At 41.6% G+C, this 16809-nt stretch overlaps 1 protein-coding gene across 3 annotated transcripts in view; it reads right to left on the bottom strand.

Moving 5' to 3' along the window:
- The window catches only part of LOC121547150 (nebulin-related anchoring protein), a 156931-nt gene that overhangs the window by 99844 nt on the left and 40278 nt on the right, over window positions 1-16809 (bottom strand). For all 3 annotated transcript variants that reach the window (XM_041858267.2, XM_041858268.2, XM_041858269.2), the window contains 3 exons: window positions 9677-9784; window positions 7274-7387; window positions 5690-5788 (listed from right to left, as the gene is read on the bottom strand). In XM_041858267.2, the coding sequence (XP_041714201.1) occupies window positions 5690-5788; window positions 7274-7387; window positions 9677-9784 (321 nt within the window). The remainder of the gene's footprint in view (window positions 1-5689; window positions 5789-7273; window positions 7388-9676; window positions 9785-16809) is intronic.

Below are 16809 nucleotides of genomic sequence, written 5' to 3'. Positions count from 1 at the left end.
GACGATAAACGCGAATCCGACCATCACCCCTGGTGAGACAAAACCGCGACTCGTCAGTGAAGAACATTTTTTGCCAGTCCTGTCTGGTCCAGCGACGGTGGGTTTGTGCCCATAGGCGACGTTGTTGCCGGTGATGTCTGGTGAGGACCTGCCTTACAACAGGCCTACAAGCCCTCAGTCCAGCCTCTCTCAGCCTATTGCAGACAGTCTGAGCACTGATGGAGGGATTGTGCGTTCCTGGTGTAACTCGGGCAGTTGTTGTTGCCATCCTGTACCTGTCCCGCAGGTGTGATGTTCAGATGTACCGATCCTGTGCAGGTGTTGTTACACGTGGTCTGCCACTGCGAGGACGATCAGCTGTCTGTCCTGTCTCCCTGTAGCGCTGTCTTAGGCGTCTCACAGTACAGACATTGCAATTTATTGCCCTGGCCACATCTGCAGTGCTCAAGCCTCCTTGCAGCATGCCTAAGGCACGTTCACGCAGATGAGCAGGGACCCTGGGCATCTTTCTTTTGGCGTTTTTCAGAGTCAGTAGAAAGGCGTCTTTAGTGTCCTAATTTTTCATAACTGTGACCTTAATTGCCTTGTAAGCTGTTAGTGTCTTAACTACAGTTCCACAGGTGCATGTTCATTCATTGTTTATGGTTAATTGAACAAGCATGGGAAACAGTGTTTAAACCCTTTACAATGAAGATCTGTGAAGTTATTTGGATTTTTACAAATTATCTTTGAAAGACAGGGTCCTGAAAAAGGGACGTTTCTTTTTTTGCTGAGTTTACATTTACAATATTGGTTTATCTGTAAAAAAAAAAAAAAAAAAAAACGTAACCTGCAAGTAGGGCTGTTATGGTGACCATATTACCGCCACACCTGCGGTCACAAGTCATGATGGCAGTCAAATTCCACGTGACCTTTAGTCACGGTAATTAGGCTTCTCTAATCTCTGATGATGCTGATGGTCATTAGTAGCCTACCAAACTTGCTAACTGCCTGGTACTCAGCACTCTAGTGTCCCTCTAGTCAAGCAAATGTAATCGAAAATCGAATCAAACACTTCATGAGAGCCCATGAGCTTATGTTGCGCAACATTTTTATAGGCTATGCAGTTGCGTGAAAAAACAGAGTGATGGCCTCTATTAAAAAGAGGAGGATCCATCAGCTTTCTATAGGCTAGGCCTACTATATTTATTGATCAACTTTCCTAATATTAAGCACATTGCTTCGCTTTACAACAGGAGTATAGCCTACCTGGCTGGCATGAAAATGAACCACGGGAAAAGTGTCCTCCATTCGCTATTTAAGTGCATAGATGACATGTATTTTTTTCCCCCTGCCCCTTTTTCGAGACAGGTGCATGATAATGGTCCATTCTAAATCAAAACAAATTTCACACATATTATTTAATATATGTAGAGACAAGACTAAAACAAGAATAGTCTGATGGGTGACAATATTAGCCTATCACTTGTGAATTATATATTATCACTTGTGAATGATGCCCAGCTTGTGTGCAGTAAGGCAAGAAACCCATAGCTTTTTTTGCGACTTTTTCAAATCATAGTCACACACCTCATGTAGCCTAGCCCATAGGCCTATATGTTTTGATAAGGTTTGTATCACAACTAAAGTGGCCAAATAACTTCTTAAAATGAAGCACATTAATCCACTTTACAATGGGTGTAGAGCCTAACTGTCATACCTACACAGCACGTGAGTTTCAAGTTTGGGGAAGATCATTTTCACCATAAAACGTCACCTTTATAATAAAAGCATTACATGCATAATCACATTTGCGGTACCTTTTGAGAATGGTGTTTTCCCGCTTATGGAACATTTGCGCTTATAGCCTACTGCATTTCTGCGCTTATAATGTGAAGAAATAGCCTAATAGTTTAGCAACATTTTAAGCTAAAGGTTCTGATCTGTTGTGTCAGCCTCATTGCTTAAACAAGTTTATTTGATGCTAGTGGTTGTATTAATTTGGGATCCATCCCATCCCACAACTGTCCCAGACTATGTTTGGAATATTTATTTCTCGCACAGAATAGAATAGGTCAAGTTTTGTACTATGGGGGGATAGTAGATTGGCATAGGCTAGTGCTTTTGCTGTTCGTTAGGCCTACTCATCTTGTTGGCTGACAAAGTAAATATGGACAGTTCTTCCAATATCTGTGCCTCGAAATTGGAAGCGCAGTTGTATCCCCAATGTGTCCATCTTCACTTGTCTACTGTGCGACCTGGTGACGGAGAGCCATTTGAGTGAGAGGTGCTTTGGAGCATGCAGCAGGGAGAAGGGAATTATAACTATTTTATTCAGCCCAAGGGCACAACGGCCACTGGCCGCAAAAGGCATGGAATTTTTTAGGGGGCATTGCGACCACACAAAGGGGATGTTGCCGGGAAATTCGAGGTATTATCAAGTGCTTGTCAAATTGTGAATGAGAGACTGATGAAGTGTGTACAGCCTGTGCAAAAGAACAAAGCAGAGTTCATGCCTTTCATGCAACTTTTTTCAAATCATCATTAGAGTCGCATCATGCAGCCTTAGAATGTATTAAATATCAAAACATATAGCCCAACGTTTGTATCACAACTAAAGTTACATAAATAACTCTAAATTAAGCATATAGGACTAGGCTACCTGTTTCTTTGTTAACCGCTCAACACAGAATAGACGCTTGTGCGCACTCCCTCAAATTGTTTGGAGAAAAAATATCCTTTCTATTTTATTCAGCTATGTTCAATTGTATTCTTCATACTATAAAATAATATAAAATAATGCCACTGAATTCTAAGCAAATCTTGACTGCTCAATGAACTAGTGTAGCACACATCCATATGGCATAGCCAGATCAGGACCTAACATAAGGACAACTCAGAGTATGCTATTCCGTTCTTCTGAAATAGACTACATGTTCCTTTAGACCTGTCTAAAATAAATAATGGATTTATTGTGATGGTGTAGGCTATATTACATGGATTTATTAGACTTTTTTAAATGTAGATGTTCCAAAGGTCTGCATCAGTGACTTGTAGGCTATGCGTGGAAGCCAGGAGATGCTAAATGTGTTTAGGTTAATTAACGGTCAATTACCGTGAGACCGGCAGTTGTTTGCTTGACAATCACCGGCTGACAAAATTTCATGACCGCAACAGCAAGTGAATGCGGACGATACTATTGTGTATGCTTTTGCCCCCACTGTTGACCAGGCTCTATCTGAACTACAGTCTGCCTCCACTGTTTTACTGAAAACCTTTATTGACCTTAAATGTGGGTTAAATTAAGTATCTGTTGTTTTCTAGAGCGTACAAAAATGACTAATGATTTAAGCATACAGTGGGGGAAAAAATTATTTAGTCAGCCACCAATTGTGCAAGTTCTCCCACTTAAAAAGATGAGAGGCCTGTAATTTTCATCATAGGTACACGTCAACTATGACAGACAAAATGAGGGGAAAAAATCCAGAAAATCACATTGTAGGATTTTTAATGAATTGATTTGCAAATTATGGTGGAAAATAAGTATTTGGTCAATAACAAAAGTTTCTCAATACTTTGTTATATACCCTTTGTTGGCAATGACACAGGTCAAACGTTTTCTGTAAGTCAGACGGGCCTGGACATGTACTGGCTTAAGCAGGGGGACACGTCTGGCACTGCAGGATTTGAGTCTCTGGCGGCGTAGTGTGTTACTGATGGTAGGCTTTGTTACTTTGGTCCCAGCTCTCTGCAAGTCATTCACTAGGTCCCCCCGTGTGGTTCTGGGATTTTTGCTCACCGTTCTTGTGATCATTTTGACCCCACGGGGTGAGATCTTGCGTGGAGCCCCAGATCGAGGGAGATTATCAGTGGTCTTGTATGTCTTCCATTTCCTAATAATTGCTCCCACAGTTGATTTCTTCAAACCAAGCTGCTTACCTATTGCAGATTCAGTCTTCCCAGCCTGGTGCAGGTCTACAATTTTGTTTCTGGTGTCCTTTGACAGCTCTTTGGTCTTGGCCATAGTGGAGTTTGGAGTGTGACTGTTTGAGGTTGTGGACAGGTGTCTTTTATACTGATAACATTAATACAGGTAACGAGTGGAGGACAGAGGAGCCTCTTAAAGAAGAAGTTACAGGTCTGTGAGAGACAGATATCTTGCTTGTTTGTAGGTGACCAAATACTTATTTTCCACCATAATTTGCAAATAAATTCATTAAAAATCCTACAATGTGATTTTCTGGAGAAAATACATCTCAATTTGTCTGTCATAGTTGACGTGTACCTATGATGAAAATTACAGGCCTCTCTCATCTTTTTAAGTGGGAGAACATGCACAATTGGTGGCTGACTAAATACTTTTTTCCCCCACTGTATGTACCTTGGATGGTGCCCCCATTGATAATGTCCCTGCATACAAATATCTTGTCACGATCGTCTGAAGAAGCGGACCAATACGCAGCGCGTGGAGTGAACATGATGACTTTATTTAATAAAGCAACCACGAAAAAACAACAAATGACGATAGTGAAGTCCTCTGTAACACTGACAGAAACATGGAACAAAAACCCACAATACCCACGAGAAAACACACAGTATAAATATGGCTCCCAATCAGAGATAACGAGCCGACAGCTGTCACTCGTTACCTCCGATTGGGAGTCACCTGAATAATCACGAACAATCACCACACATAGAAATGAAACAACCAGAATACCCAACATAGAAATACACCCAAACAAGGAAAATGAACAACCCTGGCTCAATAATAAAGTCCATGGAGCCAGAGTGTCACATATCTGGGTATCTGGATACACGATAAGCTACTGTATCTTTTAAAAAACATATTGATGAGTTAATTAAGAAGCTAAGAATAAAAATGCGCTTCTTCTATAGAACAAGGTCCTTCCTCTCGCTTAATAGTAGAAAGCAGATCATTCAATCGACGTTCCTACCTGTACTAGACTATGGCGACATCATCTAAATGAATGCAGCTGCCACTTCATTAAAGCCGTTAGATGCAGTTTACCATAGCACACTTCGTTTTATTACGGGCCACAGCTTCAGTACACATCAATGCATTATTTACCAGAAAGTAGGCTGGCCCTCTTTAAAGTCACGTAGGTCGATTCATTTCTCTTTTTATTTATAAGTCTCTTTTACAAAAACTCACGCCGTAGCTAACATCATTAATAACCTTTAGACGTACGTTACCATACATGGTCTCAGGGATGGCTAACTCGGGAAATCCCTTCGGTCTCCTCAGAGTTAGGTAAATCAGCTTTTAGTTTCTTTGCATCCCATGTATGGAACAAAGTTCCCTACAACTGGATGTACTGGTGCCACTCAGGTAGTTCAAAATATTGATTGAGGACCTCTTTGCTGAGGAATGTGATTGTTTTGTTGTATATTTGTATTCTATAGTATTTTGTAAATTGTGTGTATGCAGAGCTCCCTTGTGAAAGATACCTTGGTCTCAATGGGACTCCCTGTTAAAATAAAGATGAAATAAAGTGGTCTATGGTAGTATTACTTATTAGTGTGTATTAGCTTGTGGTGCGTGTGTTTGTATATACGCTCACATCACTGCACAGTTCAGCATTGTGTCAGGTTAGGTTAGAAAAATTGCTGAATGATTAATCCATTTCAAACATGCAATAATGTCTCACCACCCCCACCCCCACATCAAAAAGCATCAAGAAGCACTTACATTGCTGAGTTGTTGAGCGTTGATCCTGGCTTGGACGATGTCAGGGGTATCTGTCACCGAGCTGTACTTGACTTGGTCAATGTGCTGTCTGTAGTTCTTCTACATGGGGAGATCAGAGATGCAATCAATTATTAATGTATCAGGGTAAAAGATGCAGTACTTAAAGAAACATCTGTAGTGCTGCCTCTGAACATATTTTTTCTACCCCTGAGTTATTTGAATCCTGTGGTAAAGATAACTGCCCCCAAAACCATAGATGGTGGGATGTGTTAGGTGTGAGACATACGCACACAGTTGACAAATAAGTTCAGGGCAGGACTTTATGAACGTTAGCAATTGTGCCTTTCGAAAAGCATGATAAAATGCGAAGGGGTGAAAAGCAGCAGAGATGGAAGGATGAAAAAGATAGTCAGCTACCACAGTGACTGAAATGACTGCAACACTTAAAGAGCTGCAGTTAGTTTCAGAATGGGTGGCAAGGAATAAGTTAGTCCTAAATATTTCAAAAACTAAAAGCATTGGATTTGGGACAAATCATTCACTTAAACCCTAAACCTCAACTAAATGTTGTAATGAATAATGTGGAAATTGAGCAAGTTGAGGTGACTAAACTGCTTGGAGTAACCCTGGATTATAAACTGTCATGGTCAAAACATATTGATACAACAGTAGCTAAGATGGGGAGAAGTCTGTCCATAATAAAGCGCTGCTCTGCCTTCTTAACTACTACTTGTATTTGTGAGAGGTATTGACATGTTGAATGCACCGAGCTCTGTTTGAACTACTGGCACACAGCTCAGACACCCATGCATACCCCACAAGACATGCTACCAGAGGTCTCTTCACAGTCCCCAATTCCAAAACAGACTATGGGAGGCGCACAGTACTACATAGAGCCATGAGTACATGGAACTCTATTCCACACCAAGTAACTGATGCAAGCAGTAAAATTAGATTTAAAAAACAGATTAAAATACACCTTATGGAACAGCGGGGACTGTGAAGCAACACAAACATAGGCACAGACACATGCATACACACACACGATAACATACGCACTATACACACACGTACACATGGATTTTGTGTTGTAGATATGTGGTAGTAGAGTTTTGGCCTGAGGGCACACACTTAATGTGTTGTGAAATCTGTATTGTAATGTTTTAAATTTTTTATAAATGCCTTAATTTAGCTGAACCCCAGGAAGAGTAGCTGCTGCCTTGGCAGCAGCTAATGGGGACCCATAAATACAAATACAAAAAGAGCAGATGTTGCTGCAATTGAGAAGATGTGAAGTCAACGGTGCGGTTATGATTTAGATATCATGGGTTGAGCTCACTCTATATTTTAGTCTAGTATAGTGGATGATCCAAGTTTTAAATGGTTTACCCAGCTACTAGACCCCCCTAAGTTTGCCTCTTTAAAATAGCCCACTATTTAAATATACAGACCTGAAGAGGAACCCAATCAAAATGTTCTGCTTTCTGTTTTGCTATCTGAGAAAGCACCCTGTTGACTGGTTTTGGTTACTATGTTTGATATGAGAGCCATGTTAAACTTATTTGAGGCGAAGGGGAAACTCACGTCCTTGAGTGGATCCAGTTTCCTCTGACTCTGGTAGCCTGGTGTGATGGTGGCTGGGTAGTTGTATTCCACATGGTCAGTTTTCTCCTGCTCATACTCCTGCTTGTAGGCAATCTGCAGTGCACAGCAACATTTGAATAAACGTTATTGATCCCCAGCAGCCATAGAGGGGGGCAATACAGACACACAGGCATGCATGAGACAGAACACAGAGAGCTGAGTACTGATGGCTGATGGAATAATACATTATATGTGCCACATTTACCAATAAAATAAACTACACCATGAAAAAGAGAAATTAAAGAAAGATCCTGTGTGGCTCAGTCCTCTGAGGCTTAGAGTATGGCACTTGCAACTTCAGGATCATAGGTTCTATTCGCACTGGGGCCACCCACGTGAATTTGTATGCATGTATAAGAGGTAGGGCCTTAGATGGTCAACCTTTATGTATCAGGCAGGACCTTAAAAGGTCCTGACTAATTTCCTGACTTCCCTATATAAAGTGAATTCTAAAATCAGGCACTTGGAGAGACTCCTTTACCTTGGGTCATATCCATGTGCCTGCTTTGTTTCAATGAGGTTGAACATCATGGTGAAGCTGAAGCAGACCGCTCTGGGTGGTTCTTGGTGAAACTGATGTGAATCTAAGGATTCACTAATTGTAATTGCTTATCCATTCCACGATTAGAGTGTCTTTCTGGTAGTGTAATTTTGTAAAAACATAACTATATTTCACGCAATTTTAACATTCTGTTATAAAGATCACATGTTCAACTTCATAACAAACATGCTTTCCTAGCTCGAGGTTAAATTAAGAAAAAATATTATAAATATGGGACATTCCAAAAGGGGGGTTTTCAGAGAAAACAAATAATTTTATAAATAAAAAACTGCTATTGGAATTTTTTACATGGTTATGTGGAAAGGATGTATGTGATCCAACTGTTTTATGAAAATGTACAAGCATAATTCCTGAGAGACATAGAAGGCACTCTATTCGTGGAACGACGATCCTAAACGAAGTATTAGAGCCACTTCCCACAGTGTTGCATTGCAGTGCCAGGATAATTGTAGAACTTATTGAGTGAACCTTAACTAACTTGCTTGCATTTTGATACTTGCTTGCTTTTTGATAACCTAAACGTGAGACTTATTGAGTAAACACGCATGTATAATTGGTGACAGTTTTCAAATTACTATTGGGTGTATTTCTAATTAGAAGTGTGCAGTGCATCCTAACAATTTATATTCTAACCTAATCTATGACTTAATACAGTTGCAATTGTGGTAGAGTTGGTCTTAAAGAAACAGTGTATACTTGTACAAGAAACCTTAGTATTGCTCAACAACAGAATCCTATTTTTCTAAATAAAGCTATTTTTGTATTCTGGTGTACTTCTATCATTTATTTGATAGGCCCAGGTCAACTGTAAGTGATGTTATTGTGAAGTGGAAACATCTAGGAGCAACAACGGCTCTGCCACAAAGTGGTAGGCCACACCAGCTCACAAAACGGTACCGGCGAGTGCTGAAGCGCGTAGCGCGTAAAAATCGTCTGTCCTCGGATACAAAACTCACTAGCGAGTTCCAAACTGCCTCTGGAAGAAATCTCAGTACAATAACTGTTCGTCGGGAGCTTCATGAAATGGGTTTCCATGGCCAAGCAGCCGCACACAAGCCTAAGATCACCATGCACAATGCCAAGCGTCGGCTGCAGTGGTGTAAAGCTCGCAGCCAATGGACTCTGGAGCATTGGAAACGCGTTCTCTGGAGTGATGAATCACGCTTCACCATCTGGCAGTCCGACGGACGAATCTGGGTTTGGCGGATGTCAGGAGAAAGCTACCTGCCAGAATGTATAGCGCCAACTGTAAAGTTTGGTGGAGGATGAATAATGGTCTGGGGCTGTTTTTCATGATTCGGGCTAGGCCCCTTAGTTCCAGTGAAGGGAAATGTTAACGCTACAGCACACAATGACATTCTAGACGATTCTGTGCTTCCAACTTTGTGGCAACAGCCCTTTCCTGTTTCAGCATGACAATGCCCCCATGCACAAAGTGAGGTCCGTACAGAAATGGTTTGTCGAGATCGGTGTGGAAGAACTTGACTGGCCTACACAGAGCCCTGACCTCAACCCCATCGAACACCTTTGGGATGAATTGCAACGCCGACTGCGAGCCTAATCGCCCAACATCAGTGCCCGACCTCACTAATGCTCTTGTGGCTGAATGGAAGTAAGTAATGGTCCAACATCCAGTGAAAAGCCTTCCCAGAAGAGTGGAGGCTGTTATAGTAGTAAAGGGTGGACCAACTTCATATTAATGCCCATGATTTTGGAATGAGATGTTCATACTTTAGGTCATGTAGTACATTAGTTCAGAGTAAAAACAAAGGAAGTCTTACATTGCTTGCCAGCTTTCTGACTTCCATAGCGTGCACGGTATTCTTGTCCATCCCAGAGCCTTCATAGTGCCCTTTCATGTGGTTGGTATACTTCTCCTTGTACTTGTTCTGCAGGAAAACATAAAATGTCACTCTTTGACCCCACTGAGAACCGGGCGACGTCCATGGACGTCTTTTTTGTTGTTGTCCGGACCGGAGTCTTTTTATTTATTTATTTTTGGTCCGGTCCGGACTTGATTTCAATACCCACGGATGTTGATTTTTGGTCCGGTCCTTACCGGCCTTGAATTCAACGTCCACAGAAGTCCGATCCGGACCAGCCTAAGTGTGGCCCAAACATAGACATCTATAATTGGTTCAGATTTGGTCCGGTCCAGCTTGATTTGTTCCAACCATAGACGTCTATGTTTCACAAATTTGGATAGCACAGTACAGTAAGTAGAGCACACTAGATCAATATAGTAAAGACAAGTACGGTATAGTTCAGTAGAGTACAGTACAACACAGTAAAGTACAGTGTAATATATTGTACTGTACTCTACTGCACTGTGCTCTACTCTACTGAACTAAACTTTACTGTACTACTCTGTGCTCTACTTACTGTACTGTGATATACTGCACGGTGCTGTCCAAACATGTGAAACGTAGACGTCTATGATTGGTTCAGATTTGGTCCGGTCCGTACTGACCAAATTTGGTCTTGTTTGGCTGCGGAGCTCATTAGAATAATACCCAGTGTGCTTTGCAAGTGGTAGTTTTTGCATAAAAATGTTGGTCATTTAGCAGACGCTCTTATCCAGAGCAACTTAGTCAGTGCATTAAATTAAGGTAGATAAACAACCGTTACTGAGAATGTTATTATAGGTGAAGTGTTCTGTTGTATGTTTTTTTGTCGGTCAGAAAACTTTGAACATGATCACTGCCAGCTCTAAAGCTTATGTAAAAGCTTACATAAGTGCATGTGGCAGGTGGGATCAATAATTTATATATTCCTATTTAATTGGAATAATTTTGGGGGAATGTGATATAATGCATTCTACAACCCCCTATTACTATGTAACAACACAGTAATAACTGTAGTAACAACATAGGTGTTACTATGTAATTACATGGTAATAAGGTTGTAATGCTCACAATTGGAAAAGGGAATATGTATTTTTTTTTGCCACATGCGCCGAATACAACAGGTGTAGACCTTACAGTGAAATGCTTAATTACAAGCCCTTAACCAACAATGCAGTTTTTTAAGAAAAAAAAAAAAAAGTTAAGTAAAAAACAGATAAGTTAAAAATACAAAATAGCAAATAATTAAAGAGCAGCAGTAAAATAAAATAACAGTAGGGAGGCAATATATAGGGGGTACCGGTACAGAGTCAATGTGCGGGGACACCGGTTAGTCGAGGTAATTCAGGAAATATGTACATGTGGGTAGAGTCAAAGTGACTATGCATAAATAATAAACAGAGTAGCAGCAGCGTAAAAGAGGGGGTTGGGGTGAGGTGGGGGGGGGCAACGCAAATAGTCTGGGTAGCCATGATTAGCTGTTCAGGAGTGTTATGGCTTGGGGGTAGATGCTGTTAAGAAGCCTTTTGGACCTAGACTTGGCGCTCCGGTACCGCTTGCCGTGCGGTAGCAGAGAGAACAGTCTATGACTAGGGTGGCTGGAGTCTTCGACAATTTTTAGGGCCTTCCTCTGACACCACCTGGTATAGAGCTCCTGGATGGCAGGAAGCTTGGCCCCAGTGATGTACTGGGCCGTACACACTACCCTCTGTAGTGCCTTGCGGCCGGAGGCCGAGCAGTTGCCATACCAGGCGGTGATGCAACTAGTCAGGATGCTCTTGATGGTGCAGCTGTAGAATTTATTGAGGATCTGAGGACCCATGCCAAATCTTTTCAGTCTCTTGAGAGGGAATAGGATTTGTCGTGCCCTCTTCATGACTGTTTTGGTGTGTTTGGACCATGATAGTTTGTTGGTGATGTGGACACCAAGGAACTTGAAGCTCTCAACCTGTTCCACTACAGCCCCGTCGATGAGAATGGGGGCGTGCTCAGTCCTCTTTTTTTTTCCTGTAGTCCACAATCATCTCCTTTGTCTTGATCACGTTGAGGGAGAGGTTATTATCCTGGCACCACACGGCCAGGTCTCTGACCTCCTCCCTCGTTGTCAGTGATCAGGCCTACCACTGTTGTGTCGTCGGCAAACTTAATGATGGTGTTGGGAATCGTGCCTGGCCATGCAGTCATGGGTGAACAGGGAGTACAGGAGGGGACTGAGCATGCACCCCTGAGGGGCCCCGTGTTGAGGATCAGCGTGGCAGATACGTTGTTACCTACCCTTACCACCTGGGGGCAGCCCGTCAGGAAGTCCAGGATCCAGTTGCAGAGGGAGGTGTTTAGTCCCAGGGTCCTTAGCTTAGTGATGAGCTTTGAGGGCACTATGGTGTTGAACGCTGAGCTGTAGTTAATGAATAGCATTCTCACATAGGTGTTCCTGTTGTCCAGGTGGGAAAGGGCAGTGTGGAGTGCAATAGAGATTGCATCATCTGTGGATCTGTTGGGGTGGTATGCAAATTGGAGTGGGTCTAGGGTTACTGGGATAATGGTGTTGATGTGAGCCATGACCAGCCTTTCAAAGAACTTCATGGCTACAGACGTCAGTGCTACGGGTCGGTAGTCATTTAGGCAGGTTATCTTAGTGTTCTTGGGCACAGGGACTATGGTGGTCTGCTTGAAACATGTTGGTATTACAGACTCAGTCAGGGACATGTTGAAAATGTCAGTGAAGACACTTGCCAGTTGGTCAGCGCATGCTCGGAGTACACGTCCTGGTAATCCGTCTGGCCCTGCGGCCTTGTGAATGTTGACCTGCTTAAAAGTATTACTCACATCGGCTACGGAGACTGAGATCACATAGTCATCCGGAACAGCTGATGCTCTCATGCATGCTTCAGTGTTGCTTATCTCGAAGCGAGCATAGAAGTGATTTAGCTTGTCTGCTAGGCTTGTGTCACTGGACAGCTCGCGGCTGTGCTTCCCTTTGTAGTCTGTAATAGTTTTCAAGCCCTGCCACATCCGACGAGCGTCAGAGCCGGTGTAGTACGATTCAATCTTAGTCCTGTATTGACTCTTTGCCTGTTTGATGGTTCGTCGGAGGGCATAGCGGGATTTCTTATAAGCGTCTAGGTTAGAGTCCCGCTCCTTGAAAGCGGCAGCTCTACCCTATAGCTCAGTGCGGATGTTGCCTGTAATCCATGGCTTCTGGTTGGGGTATGTACGTACGGTCACTGTGGGGACGACGTCATCGATGCACTTATTGATGAAGCCAGTGACTGATGTGGTGTACTCCTCAATGCTATCGGAAGAATCCCGGAACATATTCCAGTCTGTGCTAGCAAAACAGTCCTGTAGCTTAGCATCTGCGTCATCTGACCACTTCCTTATTAACCGAGTCACTGGTGCTTCCTGCTTTAGTTTTTGCTTATGAGCAGGAATCAGGAGGATAGAGTTATGGTCAGATTTGCCAAATGGAGGGCGAGGGAGAGCTTTGTACGCATCTCTGTGTGTGGAGTAAAGGTGGTCTAGAGTTTTTTTTCCTCTGGTTGCACATTTAACATGCTGAAATTTATTCCACATGTCTAATTACTGATGTTATTACAAATGTTCTTGTTCCACTATGTAATTACACGTTTGAAAGTCACCTGTGAATTACCATGTTAATAAGTCTAACCAAACTCTGACCTTGTTACATGTAACTACAAGGTGCCACTACCATCGAATCCACATGTAATACCAGGGTTAATAAATAGGCTAGAACCTAGTAGCTAACAATAATTGTAACAGGCACACCCTGTCATTAACTACTGGTCATTTTAAATAATCCCATGTGACTCGGTTGGTAGAACATGGCACTTGCAATGCCAGGGTTGTGAGTTCGATTCCCAGGGGGGCTTAAATTGAAGATATGGCAAATAGGAGTGGCAATATCATCCGCTATTATCCTCAGTAATTTTCCATCCAAGTTGTCAGGCTTGTCATTGTGGCTAGACAACAATCATTTTTTCACCTCTTCCACACTTACTTTACGGAATTCCAAATTACAATGCTTGTCTTTCGTAATTTGGTCAGATATACTTGGATGTGTAGTGTCAGCATTTGTTGCTGGCATGTCTAAATTTGCTAATCTTGCCAATGAAAAAATCATTAAAGTAGTTGGCAATATCAGTGGGTTTTATGAATGAATGATAGAGCTGAGTTTGCCTTTTTGCCCATACATTTCATTTAAGGTCTCCAAAGGTTTTTACTATTATTCTTTGTCCTTTATCTTTTTTCATAGTGTAGTTTCTTCTTATTTTTATTCAGTTTAGTCACATGATTTCTCAATTTGCAGTACATTTACCAATCAGTTGTGCAGCCAGACTTATTTTCCATTCCTTTTGCCTCATCCCTCTCAACCATACCATTTTTCAATTCCTCATCAATCCACAGGGATTTAACCGTTTTTACAGTAATTTTCTTAATGGGTGAATGCTTATTAGTAACTGGGATAAGCAATTTCATAAATGTGTCAAGTGCAGCGTCTTGTTGCTCCTCATTAGGTATGTTTTGGTTATCACTATGGCAACAGCCTCCAGGCCTCCAGGCACAATATTTACATCTTACAGTTAAATTAGAAAATGAGGAAAAGGAATAAAACACCAACATGTACAGTGGTTCCTCAATTAAAAGTTTAGAGCTTATGCTGCGACCATTTGTGGTAGATGGTGACAGATTGTGGAAATTGCATCATTCTGTCATTGCACCACACTATCACAAGGGGGAGTTAGAACGCTGATCTATCAGTAGTCTGAACTGTGGCACAAATTGACTATCTTTTTGTAAATTAACGGAGGTGTGAATGTTTCAGTCCGAGAGTCTCTCTTCTCTGGCACTAGAGTCCTGCATCAGGCAAAAAAAAAAAATAGCTGGAAGGTGGTCCCAGAGTTTTGAGAGAACTTGGCGCAATTACACACAAAAAATAGGCACGGTGGCCTTTTGGTTTCTCTCCCTCTAAAAACAGAAATAAATCATTCTAAATAACAAACTGGCTTTATTTACCACAGTGTGAAAGAGTGATAGCCGCTCTTTATAAAGTGAGTTTCTGAAACACGGAGTCCTTTGCTGATGTGAAGAAGAATCTGAATGAAAGAGTCCAGCGAGGATAGAGAGGGGAAAAAGGTTGCCCATATTTTCAAGACCTGAGCTACTTTACTTATTTGACACACTCATTCATGGCTTTGGATCAAAATAAATAAGTACCAAGACCTGAGTTATTTAATGTAGGTGTTTCATTTATTACATTTACTTGTGGAATGTTTACCGAATAGATAACAACAACATAAATAATAATCTGGTGGCATTGGTAGAGAGTCAGGTGGAGAATGGAGTGAAAGTGCACTGTCCTGTAAGTACGCAACAACGCTGATGGGCTATCAGCAGGACAATGGACTCTTGCTGAGTTTAGAGACTTTACATGTATTAATGGTTGTTTGCGAGGCATGTCACTTCACCCATCTCTTTGCATAGCCCACCACATGCACTGTTTTCTAACCACATCTGGATGGATCCATAACGAATTACTATGGGAATAAATATCACTGAATGACAGAAATATTGGATTAAAGTAGGCTAATGCAATTGAAGGCAACAAATTGTTGCTTACTGAAACACCCAATGTCATCCAATTGTTATAATAGGATTTTAAGCAATAGCCTACCCGCGTGTGGTCAACTATTTCAGCACCGTTTCATGCTGCTTTGAGACAAGCATGGGGACTGGTCTTGATAAATAAAATTAGTTTTTTCTTTTAACTGAAACTCAGTTTGGGTATTGGTTAGCCTACAATTAGGGTGTGGAAATATTAGGATTATTTTGCTCTTCACTAGCAGTCACTTAGTAGCCTAGCCCTACTCCCGACCGGTCACGTTGTCCAGAGCCATATTTTCGGAAACCCTGAGGGTACTGTAAAATACATTTTAGTTTTTCTTGAAATAGAAACACCATAATATGAATCTATTTAATTAAGCTAAATTTCTAAAAGTATAAACAGCACAACAAATACAATAGTAATTTACAAACAAATTATAATCAATCCCACATACACTACCGGTCAAACATTTTGGACACACCTACTCATTCAAGGGTTTTTCTTTATTTTTACTATTTTCTACATTGTAGAATAATAGTGAAGACATCAAAACTATTAAATAACATATGGAATCATGTAGTAACCAAATAAGTGTTAAACAAATCAAAATATATTTGAGATTTGAGATTCTTCATATAGCCACCCTTTGCCTTGATGACAGCTTTGCACACTCTTGGCATTCTCTCAACCAGCTTCATGAGGTAGTCACCTGGAATGCACGTCAATTAACAGGTGAACAGGTGTGCCTTCTTAAAAGTTAATTTGTGGAATTTCTTTCCTTCTTAATGCGTTTGAGCCAATCAGTTGTGTTGTGTTAACACAGCTCAAATAAGTAAAGAGAAACGACAGTCCATCATTACTTTAAGACATGTAGGTCAGTCAATCCGGAAAATTTCAAGAACTTTTAAAGTTTCTTCAAGTGCAGTCGCAAAAACCATCAAGCGCTATGATGAAACTGGCTCTCATGAGGACCACCACAGGAATGGAACACCCAGAGTTACCTCTGCTGCAGAGGATACATTAATTAGAGTTACCAGCCTCAGAAATTGCAGCCCAAATAAATGATTCACAGAGTTCAAGTAACAGACACATCTCAACATCAACTGTTCAGTGGAGACTGTGTGAATCAGGCCTTCATGGTCGAATTGCTGCAAAGAAACCACAACTAAACGACACCAATAATAAGAAGAGACTTGCTTGGGCCAAGAAACATGAGCAATGGACATTAGACAGGTGGAAATGTGTCCTTTAGTCTGGCTAGAGTCCAAATTTGAGATTTTTGGTTCCAACCGCTGTGTCTTTGTGAGACGTGGTGTGGGTGAACGGATGATCTCCGCATGTGTATTTCCCACCGTAAAGCATGGAGGAGGAGATGTTATGGTGTGGGGGTGCTTTGCTGGTGACACTGTCTGTGATTTATTAACCAGCATGGCTACCACAGCATTCT

This window comes from Coregonus clupeaformis, chromosome 31 (assembly GCF_020615455.1).
Source record: "Coregonus clupeaformis isolate EN_2021a chromosome 31, ASM2061545v1, whole genome shotgun sequence".
Lineage (NCBI taxonomy): Eukaryota > Metazoa > Chordata > Actinopteri > Salmoniformes > Salmonidae > Coregonus > Coregonus clupeaformis.
Note: the sequence above shows the minus strand (reverse complement) of the source record. Positions and strands in the feature narration are given on the sequence as shown.